At 36.5% G+C, this 16,117-nt stretch overlaps 1 protein-coding gene across 1 annotated transcript in view; it reads left to right on the top strand.

The window, feature by feature from the left end:
• LOC138692233 (erythroid differentiation-related factor 1) overlaps positions 1–16,117 on the top strand; it is a 110,519-nt gene that overhangs the window by 22,704 nt on the left and 71,698 nt on the right. The window contains exons 5-6 of the mRNA XM_069815365.1: positions 8,308–8,419; positions 15,877–15,985. Of these exons, the coding sequence (XP_069671466.1) occupies positions 8,308–8,419; positions 15,877–15,985 (221 nt within the window). The remainder of the gene's footprint in view (positions 1–8,307; positions 8,420–15,876; positions 15,986–16,117) is intronic.

Raw genomic sequence — 16,117 nt, 5'->3', positions numbered from 1 at the left:
AGAAGCAGAGGACGTGAATATGAAAATTTTTGATTCACAATAAACCGAGAACGTAGACGACTATACATATCGATATGCATGTCAATAACGATATGTAAAGTCGATATTACGCATTCTGATGTTATTTGTGTATAATTGACCAATGGCGTTCTCTCATGAGTACAAGGCAGCCAACATAAACACAGGTTAAACAACTTCGAAATTTCAACTGAAACATTTCATTAGGTACGGTACTATAAATATGCCCATGCATCTTTATTATCACAACCTATTTTAAGTCTACCATAACGTAAAATAATTAGAGAAGAAACATTTGTAATAGAACAAAAATGAACACAACAGTAGTTATTGAATTGAAGCATGAATATGTAGTGTGTAATACAACCAATACAGTAATAAAATATGATTCACTTACGATCGGTGTTCAAAGATGCAGCTATTGAAAGCCACGTATTCTCCTTCATTTTCTCATCTTTATACGAGGTGCGCCGCTTATCGTAAATGTGAGGATTTCAATATTAGAATCTCATCAAATAAAACTTGCTCCATGATGCACAGCACAGAACAAAATAATGCATAGGTTATTTACGGTCTTCTTGCTACAAAATATGTGACGACAAAATAGCTTTTAGATGGCAATAGAATGAATCTAGTGGGCTGTGATCAGAAACGTGAACGCCAAAGTTGAAACTTGGCCAACTCTCCATTCCCGATCCTGGGCTCCGGGAAGCTTTTCGTTAATTGTGAATGCTCACATTTAAATGTACACATTTTAACAATTTTACCATTTTCGTTTTCATTTCGATTTTCGTTTCCGGTTTATTGTGAACCAGCCTTTACCTGGTTGAGGTTTTTTCCGGGGTTTTCCCTCAACCCAATTTGAGCAAATGCTGGGTAACTTTCGGTGCAGGACCCCGAACTCATTTCACCGGCATTATCACCTTCATCTCATTCAGACGCTAAATAACCTAAGATGTTGATAAAGCATCGTAAAATAACCTTCTAAAATAAAATAAAAAAAACATAATTTCTTCAACTATGTCTGGGCTGACCCTGTACCCTCTTCCCTGGTGGTGTCCATACTAATATCTACTTCGGCCATCTTGATTTGTTCATCCTTACAGTGTACCCATATCAAACTGTTGTTTCTGGACTTAATCTATGATGTCTTTATCTATTTCCATGTTTTCCCTTATTACTGCATTAGAAATTCTATGCATTCTTGTTTTTCTACAACATCTTCTTCTGCTACTACTATGACCTAACAGCCTCCTCTAGCTTCTTCCTCCATTTTTCCTATCCATCGCCATCCTTCTCCATGCCGCACTTCCGAAGAAGAGTCTGGAGTCAGTCGTAACTGCATCAATCCACCTATCTTTAGGTCTTCCAACAGGTCTCCTCCCATAAATCTTTCCTTCCAAAATTTTCTTTGGTATTCTCTGCTCTTCCATTCTGTAAACTTGCTCCGCCCATTCCAGTCTCCTCAGCTTGATATGTGTGACTATATCTATTGATTCATATAGTTCATACAGTTCCTGGTTGTATCATATTCTCCATTGTTGATTCTCTTGTATAGGACCGAATATTCTTCTGAGTATCTTCCTTTCGAACCTCCCCAACATACCTTCTGTTTTCTTTGTTAATGTCCATGTCTCACACCCATAACATAATATACTCCTAATTATAGTTTTGTATATCCTTACAGTCTTACTAATAAACCGTGTATAGTTTTTATACGAGACTTATGCAGAGTTGGGACAGAAAACGTTACTAATAAACCGTGAATAAGCGATGGATGTATGAACAGTCTGTAACTATACAATGGGAATTGCTTTGCAGTAGTTATATACACGAAACCCCTTGTTTAAGCGTTGTATATATAGAAAAAATGGCCGCTCCTCTAACAGCTGTTCATATCGATTGTCATTTTATGATGATAGTTGCCTTGTAACCACAGAAGAACAACCAAAGAGCACAAAATAATATTGCTGTAGCTTGTACTCTTTGACCAAAATGTAGTGTGATCATTGATTAGAGCCAGTTGTACTATCGATACTTAACCCGCCACACTAGAGCGCTCTACCGGATGCAATAGAGAACCTCAGATATTCTATTACCTTTGTAACGAAGTAATGACGAAACTATGACGTAGCTGTGTAACAGTTGTACTGTTATACACGATGTATGTAGTGATTATTAGTAAGGAATTTACACACGACGTATAAACGAGCTACTCATTGTATAAGTATAAGACAGTTAAACGTCTTTATATAGAGTTTTTATTAGTAAGACCGTTAGTTTATTTCTCAACATCATCTTAAGAAAATTAATTTCTTTCTAAATCTCTGCCCATATCTCATTACACTCTGGATCATGCTTCTGTAAATTCTTCTTTTTATACTCTGTATATTCATTTTCCACAAAATAGGATTCAGACATCTTGTTAATCTTCTGTCTCTATTAATTCTGTAACTCTTCACTATTTCCATCTTTATTAAATACAACTCCTAGGTTTTTGCATTTTTCTACTCCAGTTATTTCTCCATTTTCCAGACAGAGATTCTTTATTGATTTATTGTCTACAGTTCAATATTCTGATTTTTTGTAATTAATTCTTAGTGCAGCTTTTTCATATGTGTCTTGAAGTTTTCTGGCAATATATCCTAAATAATCTTGATCTTCAGCAATAACAACTTGATCATCATTGTTTATCTGAATTCCCTTTGATTCACATTCTGCTGCCAAATATTTGTGGAAATGGCAGTCTCACCATTTTCATCCACAACACACTGTAGCTTGGATCAGTGCTACCATACATACTATTAAACCAAAGACAAAAAATTCGATCTCTTCTATGGGCAAATTAAATTCATCCATGCTAATAACATAGAACTTGAGGGACAAAGTTTAATAGCCCCTCATTGCTGTTTTATTGATGGAAAAATTACTCTTTAAAACAAATATTAACTATTATTAAACATACAATTACTTCAGAAAAGTAACGTGACATTTGGGTAAATACTTAATTTGATCTTCAACAGGCCATATGAAGGATATCCATGCTAATGATAAATTGCATATATAATATTTTTTACCTTCCTATTTTGCAGTAATTTTCCAAGACAGGGGAAAATTGTTTGAAATATTTCTGCCAGCACGGTAAACAGTTTTAAGGAGCCGAGACAGGTGTCTCCTAATTGTAGAATTGTGTCTCCTCTCACTTGCTGGATTGGTGACATCACAATTTTAAAGAAACGAACCAAAAACATTTTATGATGGATGACGCAGAATTTCTGCATGGAAATATCATAATAATACAAAAATATTTTGTTAATTTATCGCCAAAGCTGAGAGAAAACAGCTCTGCGGCTCAGTCAGTTTAAGGCGTTTGCCTGCCGGTCTGAAGTTGCACTTGGGCGCGGGTTCGATCCCTGCTTGGGCTGATTACCTGGTTCGGTTTTTTCCTAGGTTTTCCACAACTGTAAGGTGAATGCCAGGTAATCTATAGCGAATCCTCGACCTCATCTCGCCAAATACCATCTCGCTATCACCAATCTCTTCTTCTTCTTCTTCTTCTTTCACTACCTCCTTTTTGCCGCCTAAGCAGCGTGGAGGGGTTACCTCTGATCCATTTCTTATATTGATCCCGGCCAGCTGCAAGAAGTTTTATTTGTGCAATCGACTTTCCCCTTTTTTCGACTATCTCCTTGATAACTTCTTCCCACATTATTCTTGGCCTCCCTTTCGGGCGACTTCCCTGGGGTTTAGCTTCTGCAAACTGCCTTGTCTTCCTTCCTTCCTCCATCTCAACTGCTGTTCTTCTATTCTTTTGACTACTGGTTCTTGTTGAAATTCCTCTCTGATGCGTTCATTTCGTACCCGGTCTCTCCTGGTTTTACCTGCTGTTCTCCTTAGTGCCTTCATCTGTACAGCATTCACCCTACTTAAATCATTTTTTGTTAAGACCCAGCTCTCGCATGCATATATTAGTATTGGTTCTATAATTGCTTTCTGAACTCTAGTCTTTGTTTTCTTTTCCAACTCTGACTTTCCAAATATAATGATATTAATTGCGAAGTATGGCGAGGTTGCCTTTTGGACCCTGTTACGGACTTCTACTCTCTTTCCAGCTAAAGATTGAAGTAAATGTAAATAAATGCACGTGGCATAATGGTTCCTTATTGGCTATTGGACGCACAACACCTCCAAACTCATACTTGTCATCTTCTTCCTCACATTAAAATAGTTCCTTCTAAAATAATAAAATGTATAATATACATGGAATACGAGTGAATTAAACATGCTTATAAGAACACTTTCTTACGATTTAAACAACATGTTTATATTAGTGGTTTCAGACATTGCGTGTTAAATCATTGTAACATGTATTATGGCAATGCTCATGCGTAATAGGCATTAAATCCCTCCCAAGGTGACTTGCAGCTTCACAGAGCACATCAGCACAGCTGGTATAACACAGTGCGAGATTCAGTGTTGCCAACCTCAAATAAATTTCTGTAGAATTAAAGAAATTCTCCACTCTTTGAAGAATAACATTTAATCACGAATCTACAGAAAAAGAAAATCCACTATTCCCAGTATGGAAATAATAAATATTAACCCTCTGTGAGCATTTTACGGGTTAGTTTAATGAATGTGTTGAATTGTCTGCAATATATCATACGTTGGCTGCCCTGCGTGCTCACTTGCTGAAAGTAATGCGCCCTGGTGGCTGCTTTGGTAGCTAGCTTGCGATTGCGGAGTAATACATTTCGGTTTTGTTTACGTCTACTTCAATCTTTAGTTGGAGTTTTTCTGTTCGGCGTATTCGGGTTCTGAGGTAGTTGTAGGACTCAACTTGTTGTAATTTTTGTCCTAAGCACATGATCTCTTTATGTTCCACCTGTTCCTCCGTCCTTGTAACCATCATAACTTGACTTTCCTTCATATTAACTCTCATACCCCTTTCTGCCAATGTTTCCGTCCATTCCGTCACTGCCTTTTGTAGTTTGCTTTCTGTATCTGTTATGAGCACAATATCATCTGCATATACTAAAGCCTGCACATATACTGGTCTCATTTTCCACATCCCAACTACAGATTTATCCGTTCTGGCATTACATGTCTTCATTATTTTATCCATAAAGATGATAAATAGTAGTGGACTTAAACTGTCCCCTTACTTAATACCTCTCTTCATGTCAAATATACCTGACATTTTTCCACCTATAAATACTACTTCTATCTTTTGAAATACCGACTGTATATCACCAATCTCACCGACGCTAGATAACCTAGTATTTGATACAGCGTCGTTAAATAACCAACTAAAAAAACAATACAGCCTTTCTGTAGCAGGAAATGATAGATTTTGTCATTGGTCCCTTGTGGCAAGCAGAATGCTTACATAGCAAGGGATGGATGGCCTATGGATTAATGAACTGAGAAAGCAGAGAAGGATATAGATGATATAAAAAGTAGTTACAAATAACACAATTGAAGGAAGCTCTTCTCATTGGTCACATAACATGTCTGAGTCCTTCCGTAATGAAGTTCCATGAACAACTGGTAACACAAGACAGGATACCTGTTAGTGTTACCAACAAGTGTACAGGAAGTCTCTAAACAATAGTTCTAATGTCGTTTTTCATCAATAGAAATAGTTTTATTTTTGTTGCTAGGGGTGCTGAAGAGTCGCTATATCCCTGTTTAAACAATAGAAAATTTCTTCTTCTTCTTCTTCTTCTGCTTGACAAGTGTTAGGCCACAAGGCCTGTTACGGTCTGACATAAAATTTTCATGCCATCTCTTAGCAGGACGACCCACAGATCTTTGGCCATGTGGTACATAATCATAAATTGCCTTTGGGAGTCTACTATTACTCATTCTTTCCAAATGATGTTTCCAATTAGACTGATATTGAACAATGTAATCTAAAACTGGTCGAGTTTTTAGTTCCTTTAAAATTTCACAATTTCTTTTCAGATCCCATTTAGTATAGCCCGCTGTTCCTCGCATGAATCGCATTTCACAAGCCGTTATTCTGCTTTTATCTGCTTTCCTCAGTGTCCATGCTTCGCTGCCATAGCTGAGCATCGGTTGTGCCAATGTGTTGTAGAGACTTATGCGGGTGTGTTTCTGAACCAAGGATGGTTTCATCACACTAATTATAATGCCCATAGCTCTTGTGTATTTATTAATTTCCTGTGATATGTCCAATTCTTCAAAAATGGAAAGATTGTAACCTAAATATGGGAAACTATTACATCTTTCTAATATTTTATTATCGAGACAAATTTTACTTTGTATTGGGTATTTCCCACAGAATGCCATAATTTTTGTTTTTCCCACAGAATGCCATAATTTTTGTTTTATCTGTTGAAATTTCCATATTGTATGTGGCTGCTACTTGCTGCAAATTATATATTGACCTTTGGAGGTCATCTTCTGAAAGTGCTAATAATACCAAATCATCTGCAAAGAGAATTGAATCCAATTTAAGGTGTCTGTTAATTTGTATATATCCATGGCGAGTTTGCTTCCACGCTTTAATTATTCGGTTCATATAAATAATAAAGAGAATGGGTGATAATCCACATCCTTATGCTTTCAAGTCTCAAAACAATAGAAAATTTAAAAGATATTTTTTCCAAAAAACAGTTAAAACTTGCCACATTTAGCGACAAATATATATGTATATGTCAAATGTTAACAGTATTCATAAACTTGTCGAAAATGGCCAGAAAGTCATTTAAATATGTGCTCCTACATACATGACTTGTATGTCTTAAAATGCAGATAGTAGGCTATGGATGATATGAAGGAGAAGAGTTCGGCCGGCACCGTGGATCGTGTCCTGGCATAGCTCAGTTGGAAAGAGCACTCAGTGTGCAAAGCTGAGAGGTCCTGGGTTTGATTCTCGGTGTCAGAACGAATTTTTCTCAATTTAATAGATATATCTACAGTATGGCTACTTACAGTCATTGTATTCAATGAGGATGGCGAGACCTCATATATGAATATATATATATATATATATATATATATATATATATGTATGGGCTATTCCAACTCAAATCGACCGAAATACAGAGAAAATTGACCTTGCAATTTTTAAATACAATGAAACTTTTTCTGTCCGTTGACAACTGTGATGCAATGCTTTGTGCAAAGTTTGAGGCATCAGAACTTCATAGTGTTTAAATTAAAAATATTTAAATTTATCATATTTTCATAAAATTAGCAACTTTAAACTGTTGTGATTTCGAAACCCTTTCACCCAATGATCAAAATCACGGTTTATTTTGATGCTGAGAAATTAAATTTTATATTGACATGTAAACAGTTTTTCTTACTTTTTATGGAAATGGAGAAATTTAGATTTTTCTTCATTAAGAAGCCTTTGCCCACGAAAAAATATTTTTAAAATATATGGTTAGATTCCGCATTGAAAGTACAAATAAACACATATTTTTTACTGGTGGTATGTTGATAAGAAAATATTGAAAATATCAAATAAAGAAAATAAATAGTACGCGCGTGAAGTAACCAGCTGACTGTGAGGCGGGATTTAGCCCAGACAACCAAGGCCAGGAGACAAACACGTGATGTTTCGTCTAGTAGCGCATAGCTGGGCTAGCTTTATCACAAGTTTTCATACACACATGAGTAAAATGACGCCCAACGCTCACTTATCTTCAGCTCTCGGCCAGTGCTTTCTGTACTGGGCCGTTCAAGTCCAGGCGTGTGAAAATAATTTATTTAATACCCTCGAAACTTATTGCCGAGCCACTAAGCAAACAATGCTGAATCCCTCTTAATAATGTAAGTTTTTTTCCTAAATTTTTTTCACATTTTTACAAATGGCCAAAAAGCCTAAAAGCAAGTAAAATCAGAATTATCTGTCTCTCTGTATAGAATAAAAATAAGGATTACTTCTTAACATAACCTACCAAATGTCAGCTTCAAAATGAGCTCCCATTCAGTGTTCTGCAGTAAATGGTTCCAGAGTTCTGAGCGCTGAAAGAGGCTTGTTTTTATAAAATACGCTAAATTTGTCGCTCAACAACACGAAAACCGTTTGACTTTCGATAGTATATTTTTGAAAATGCACTGTCCTCAGCACCTTGTATAAATAGGGAAAAAATTAGAGTATTAAAAAAAATGCGAGGTTTTTTACTGATCGATTTCATATGGAATAGCCCATATATATTACTAATAGTTTTTGCAGATTTCGATTCCTCTCAAATTCTGTGACATTTTTGACGCAAGTCTTTGTTTGTTGTAAGTATTACTGTTGTGTTACAGGAAAGGATGACGACGTAGTGAAGCTGTATGACCTGACATCTCTCTGCACAGATGTGATGGATGATAAGGGACAGAATCCGTTCACAGTGCCTGTAGCAATGCTGCTGTACAGGTATGTTATAAATCTCCTTTGCACTTCACGATTGTGTGTGACCATAATAATGCTAAGTCCTAAGATAGGTCATAATTATAGAATGCACCTTGGTTTGCTATGTAGAGGACTTAGCATAACAACAACGGGAGCGTTGACATTGACATCACAGCAGAGTAGTATCCGTACAGTACATTTAAGTACACAAGGAGACGTGCAGTGAAAAGGAACTGAAGGTTATTGAATCACGTTCATTCTAAGTTTGACTTGTGTATTGTTGAAGTGCAGTGTAATACGACTGAAAGTGATGCCGAAAACAAAAACCGCAAAAATCAAGCAGTTTATAGAAGAATATGGTAGTAAGTACTTTAGAGGAAATAGACTACCTAGGTATATGCCTAAAATAGACATTTTTATAAGCACTATGAAATTTGAACAGGTACTTTTAAATTACCTAATATGAAATTTGAAATAAGTTCCCTAATATAGTGACAAGACTACATACACATACACTAATCACGACTATCGATCTAATCGTGATCGTGGTTGTAATGTGCACACGTCCTGATCACGATCAGGAACTTAATCCTGCTTCCAGAACTAGATAATCGTGCTGAGACACAGCCCAGTGGACGAAAGTAAGATTTTATTAATCCTTGGTTTCGAATCACCTTGATATTTGGAAGTTTTCTATTATTTAGGAAGTCATGGTAGCTGCTGCTATGAAATTTTGTTACCTCTTCTGTTGTATTATATGGAAGAGAAAAGAAAACTAAGTGAATGGCTAGAAAATGACATTTGGTTACTATTAGAAGTTTTGGAGAAATTTAATGCAGATGTGAGAAAAGTAAAAAGAAATAAATATATTAACAAATGGCAGATGAATTATTCGTATATGGAAGGCAACAGAAGACTGCTGAAAGATGTTTAATTTCAATGAATCTTGGTTGAACTGATTATTTTGCAGATTTTTAATTTGAGTCTCTATTACTACGATATTGTTGAGATTAGGGTTAATTTTAAAAGTATGTTTTATTACAAAATATTGCAAACAGTGGGCCTAATGATATAAATTGTATATTAATATTTGAGGAGAAAAATTCGCTCCAGTGCCGGGGATTGAACCCAGATCCTTGGTTCTACGTACCAAGCGCTCTGACCACTGAGCTACGCCAAATTCAATCCACAGCATCGGATCGAACTCTCCTCCTTCAATGTCTCCCTTTGTGGCCTGACTCCAAGTTAGGCATATACGAGGGGGATCCAGGAAATAACGACCGTTCGTGCATACCCGCCGCGCAGCTGACTCCCCTTCCTTGTTTGAAGGTCAACTGGCTTCCTTAACATGTGTTCTCATAATGTTGTGAGTACTGGTTGCAACAAGTCGCCATTGTACATTTTGTGTTACTTCAAAATGAACGACGTGATTGATAATCCTGCCGACTGTGAGGTGAGGAGTGTGATTCGATTTTTGAATGCCCGACATTTGAAACCTGCAGAAATTTACCGGCAATTGAAAGAAGTGTATGGTGATACTGTAATGAATGAAAGAAATGTGAGAAAATGGTGCGAAATGTTCAACAATGGGCGGACAAATGTCCACGATGAAACTCGACCCGGACGCCCATCACTCATCACAGAAGACCTGAAGACTAAAGTGAACGACAGAATCTTGCAAGACAGGCGCACATCACTCGACGAATTGCATATTTCCTTTCCTGACATTTCTCGTTCTTTGCTTGGTGAAATTGTGTCGCAACATCTTGGCTACCACAAAATCTGTGCACAATGGGTTCCACGGCAACCGAGTGTCCAACACAAAACTCAGAGAATGGCCTCAGCATTGACATTCTTGATGCGATATCACATAGATGGAGACGCCTTTCTTGATCAAATTGTGACTGGTGATGAGACCTGGGTGTCTCACAACACCCCAGAGACCAAGTGCCAATCACGTCAGTGGCATTATCCCTCATCACCCAAGAAACCGAGAAAATTCAAACAGACTCTCTCAACACAAAAAGTCATGGCTACTGTCTTTTGGGATCGCAAAGGTGTTCTTTTGCTGGATTTCATGCCAAAAGGCACTACGATCAATGCAAATCGTTATTGTGAGACTTTACGAAAACTACGGCGAGCCATCCAAAACAAGAGGTGAGGAATGCTTTCGAGAGGAGTTGTGCTTCTTCACGACAACACCCGCCCGCACACTGCTGTTTCAACTCGAGAATTGCTGGATCAATTCGGTTGGGAAATCTTTGATCATCCGCCCTATAGTCCAGACCTTGCTCCTAGCGATTTTCACCTTTTCACTAAGCTGAAAGACTTTCTGGGTGGTACGCGTTTTGGAAGTGATGAAGAGTTGAAGAAGACAGTGAACACCTGGCTTAATGAACTGGCGGCAGAGGAGTATAACACGGGAATTCTAAAGCTAGTGAACAGATACGACAAATGTTTAAATGTAGGTGGTGATTATGTAGAGAAGTAAAGGAAGCTTCAGTTATGTAACAGACTTTGTTTTTTCAAATAAATATATTTTTTTTAATTATTACAACAAAACGGTCGTTATTTCCTGGATCCCCCTCGTATGTTGACGTATATGTCCAATGTCAACTGCCATTATACTAGGAGTGCACTCAGCTGAGTGACTTGTTTGGCCGGGATTCCGCAGTTAAGTGCACAGTAATCTGTACAGACATATGCACTGCAGCTATGAGGAATATTATAGATTAATTAATTTGTCCTACAGAATAATATCTCCTCAAATATTAATTGTCAGTATTGCGGATATTATTCTGAAGGACAAATTAATTAATCTATAATATTAATCTATAATATAAATTGTATAGCTTATAAAATCTCTTTCCAAAATAATATGAATAGTAATGGTATAAATTGTATCAGTTTAGGTTATAAAATTCTGAAAATTTTAACAAATAAGCTGCAAGAAACAACAATCTGAAGAAAGGAAAAACAATGAACAAACATCGAAAGAAAGTATGAACTTCAGATGTTATTCAGAGGGGAAACAAACATGTATCAAACAATCTTCTTAATGTATCCAGTTGTTTGCTGACAACATAAAGTCCACTATAATCCACTGTAGTCTTTTCAGTTTTTTTTTTTTTTTTTTTGTGAGAGATGAAGGGTATTTTGATCGGTGTTCATTATAGATGCCTGTTGCTAGTAGCCAGGGTTGGGGTGTAGTCAATATATACTGCAGGGCTGTGTCTTCTGCAACTGGTACCGATGACTTTAATTTACTACTTTTGTGGTTTATGGATGGACAATATAAACATAAAAGTATGAACATGGAGAAAATTGTTTCCTCTATGCTGATTCAGCTGTTGACCAGACAGGATTAGTGTGTCCACATATTTTCGGTAATCGCAATAATGGTAATTGCGGTTAGTGACTGTAGTCTGTCACTAGTGTAACTTACATACACAGGAATAAAGCAGGCATAGAGGACAATGTCTGAGCTCTACTGACGACACTGATCTCTTGACAAGTGTGTCTGTTGCAGGGTTTGCTCATCATAAGAATCATTACCTTCAAAAGAGGAATCGAATTCAAATTTCGAAGATTTCTCTAAAGATTTGCTAGCTACACTCTTATTAGATTACCAGAGAAGCGAGAACATTCACGTACGGCCACAAATTTAAAAATCTGTTTGAATGTAACAACTAAAACTGAACTGGTATACTCACATACAGAGATGACTACCAAAATTACTCATCACAGAGACAAGAATTTCAAGCACTATAAAATCCCAAAATATGCATGCATTCATGCACTATCAATCTATGAAACATGCACGATCAAGCGAAAAATACATTAAAATATGCACTTTCATTTTTCTTCCAAGTATCTTATTTCACTTCACTTTTTTTTTGCACAGTTAACAACTAGCAACATTCCTAAATTGGTTTCTGTGAGGTTCCTGTACTTGTCAGGCAATATGTTTTTGTAGACAGAGAATGACCTCTGTACATCGCAGGAAGTTATGGGTGCAAACTTGAATGAACATATTTGTGACAGTGTCACGTCAAATTCTTCATTCAAGTTTTCACCACAAATAGCCTTTTTCACTGAACAAAAGAATCCGTAGTCCGGGTTCGCATTTATGACCCTGTCCAGTTTTTCTGGCACTAGAATCACTTTCCCATGGGCATAACTGAGGGATCTATGGAATTCTTTGCAGATTCTTTTCTTTTTGCATTCTTGCAATATGTGAAGCAGATGCAATATGCTGGTCAACTTGAAATTTTTTAGTACATTTTATCTGAAATTATGATCACCTTACGGTTACCTAGATACAATTTTAAAATTTAATTAATTATTTTAAAGAAGTTTTGTAATTTTTTACAAAGAACAACTGCCATAGAAGATATTCAGAAACAGAATAGCAGTGTTTACCTCTTTACTGCAACAATCGCAGAATACGACATCCCCATATGATCTAATAAAATAATCTTTAATTGGAGGCATATTAGAACCACATTAACACACGCAAACAGAATAAACAAGCACATTAACCACTTACGAGGTTCACTCACTGCAAAGACAGTTTAGTGAATGATTCCAATTTTAGAAGGATCTAAATTGCTAATGCTAGAGAATTTACTACTTCCCTGATAGACGGTGCTTTTAACCTAAATTATTTGTCGGCAGTTTCCTTGAACCCTCTGTATTTCCTATATACTATTCTCAGAGTTATTCAACGTAATAATAATACATTATGCAACGAACCTATAATGGTAGTAATTAAGACGCAAGTATGTTTGTTTATGAAACGAGCTCAAGCAAGTTTCATAATTTTCATATGGGCGTCTTAATTACCATTATAGGCAAGTTTCATACGACTTTTTATGCTCGACCGTATTTCTAACTTGATTATTCAAAAGTTACGTTATGTTATGGTTATGTAAGTCAGCAGCGAACTCACCTGAATTGTGAGATGTGCGCAGACGCGAAAGTATTGATTTTTTCCGAGGCCGAATGTCATTCACCTTGATAAAGAATATGATGACGATTAGCCTTGATATAACCTGGAAATTGATTTAGAATTGAAAAACGAGATGACAAATTGAATTTATTTGAATTATTATAGTAACAGAACATAACCTTCTGCGACAGTATTGGATTTCCAGGCTCCGTGACGTTTTCCTCGTTGTCTTTCGATTGCATATCCAGAATAATCGAAAACCTGAACTGTAATGAGTAGGTGTACTTTAATGACATGCATTAAAGGACTGCTACCAGGTGTATAATTACTACATTTCGGCATGGTCGAGCATAAATCCATTTATGACACGCAGTCTGTAAAGGATCATTGGTAAAATGTTATAAAATTGAACTTCCATCCAGGGAAAGGTCCTCTAATATCTTATTATGAAAACTTGACATTTTATTTCATTTTTCTGTTGTTTAGTTTTTTCTTTTCCGTCTTCACTCCTGATTCCTGAAGCTGAAATAAGGGACATAAAAATCGAGAAACTGAGGTGTCCACTCAAAACCATTAAAACATGCTTTTAAACTCAATATAATGTATATTATATGCATTATTAAGCTAAAAATTGCTTAAATATGCATTATGCATGTTTTTATCCCCAAAAAGGTCAAAACATGCAAATATGCACGGAAAAAGTACACAAATTTGGAATTGGAAAGTAATGAAATGGATAGGTACTAAGTTTGAGTTATGTCCTATGTTCCTATAAAAAAAATGCATTTGCATGCAATTCTCGTCTCTAGTCATCATCATACAAAGCTTAAATTTTTACAGATATTTTGTATTGACTGGTGTAACAAATTGGGCCACCTTAATGTTCATTGATACTTATTTACAAATGGCTTTTAAGGAACCCGAAGGTTCATTGCCACCCTCACATAAGCCCGCCAGCGGTCCCTATCCTGTGCAAGATTAATCCAGTCTCTATCATCATACCCCACCTCCCTCAAATCCATTTTAATATTATCCTCCCATCTACGTCTCGGTCTCCCTAAAGGTCTTTTTCCTTCTGGTCTCCCAACTAACACTCTATATGCATTTCTGGATTCGCCCATACGTGCTACATGCCCTGCCCATCACAAACGTCTGGATTTTAAGTTCCTAATTATGTCAGGTGAAGAATACAATGCATGCAGTTCTGTGTTGTGTAACTTTCTCCATTCTCCTGTAACTTCATCCCGCTTAGCCCCAAATATTTTCCTAAGCACCTTATTCTCAAACACCCTTAACCTATGTTCCTCTCTCAGAGTGAGAGTCCAAGTTTCACAACCATACAGAACAACCGGTAATATAACTGTTTTATAAATTCTAACTTTCAGATTTTTGGACAGCAGACTGGATGATAAGAGCTTCTCAACCGAATAATAACACGCATTTCCCATATTTATTCTGCATTTAATTTCCTCCCGAGTGTCATTTATATTTGTTACTGTTGCTCCAAGATATTTGAATTTTTCCACCTCTTCGAAGGATAAATCTCCAATTTTTATATTTCTATTTTGTACAATATTCTGGTCACGAGACATAATCATATACTTTGTCTTTTCGGGATTTACTTCCAAACCGACCGCTTTACTTGCTTCAAGTAAAATTTCCGTGTTTTCCCTAATCGTTTGTGTATTTTCTCCTAACATATTCACGTCATCTGCATAGACAAGAAGCTGATGTAACCCGTTCAATTCCAAACCCTGCCTGTTATCCTGAACTTTCCTAATGGCATATTCTAAAGCGAAGTTGAAAAGTAAAGGTGATAGTGCATCTCCCTGCTTTAGCCCGCAGTGAATTGGAAAAGCATCAGATAGAAACTGGCCTGTATGGACTCTGCTGTATGTTTCACTGAGACACATTTTAATTAATCGAACTAGTTTCTTGGGAATACCAAATTCAATAAGAATGTCATATGCCTTGTTCATTGATAGTGGTAAAAATATGAGAACTTTAGCTTCGTTATTTAGCAATTTTTCGTACACTGTCGTTGGCAACATTGCATAATGAAAACTCGCATTAGTAAATTTCTTTAGCTGATTTAGTAAAGCTTCTCAAACTTTATAGATTATAAATTTGCATTTGTTTAAAAGTATTTGTAATATTTTACTTGTGATTTGTATATTGATCATTTATACTTTAACTTTGTGATACAGGCTCAGTGACATAGAATTTTGCTTTTATTCATGAGTAAAAGTAACTGTTACATGCGTTGTAGCATATGGCACCATTGCCTTTACTTCCTAATCTAATGGAAGCTGAACTTGAGATTTATTTTTCTTGAAAATCCATTGTTCTCATCTGAGTTCGAATATGCATACCTTCAGTCCAGAGACAAATAATTATGATCATTACTAGGCCACTGAGACAGGCACAAAAATGAATTATTGAAAGCTACTTTTTCAAAGTGCGTAGAAAAGCATCTCAATCTTTGTTTTAATGATTTTAATATTGATTTGTGCTGTATCACTGTTTTAAGGGTGGCACGCAACATGAAGCACTCCGCAGATGGTCAACGGCAGCACGGCACCATCCGCATGCTGCTCAAGAACTGCTTAGCTCTGTTGGTAAAGGAGAAATACCCACAGGTACTGTACACTCATGGAGAGATAAATCTGATTTCTCCAGAATCAAAGTGTTGTTGTTTTTAACTAATGCTCAGTTCTTGACAATAAAGCCGTTAATTCTCTTGCTCTCCAATATAGGAGAGTGATGTAGCA

This window comes from Periplaneta americana, chromosome 16 (assembly GCF_040183065.1).
Source record: "Periplaneta americana isolate PAMFEO1 chromosome 16, P.americana_PAMFEO1_priV1, whole genome shotgun sequence".
NCBI lineage: Eukaryota > Metazoa > Arthropoda > Insecta > Blattodea > Blattidae > Periplaneta > Periplaneta americana.
This window is presented reverse-complemented; position numbering and strand designations above follow the sequence as displayed.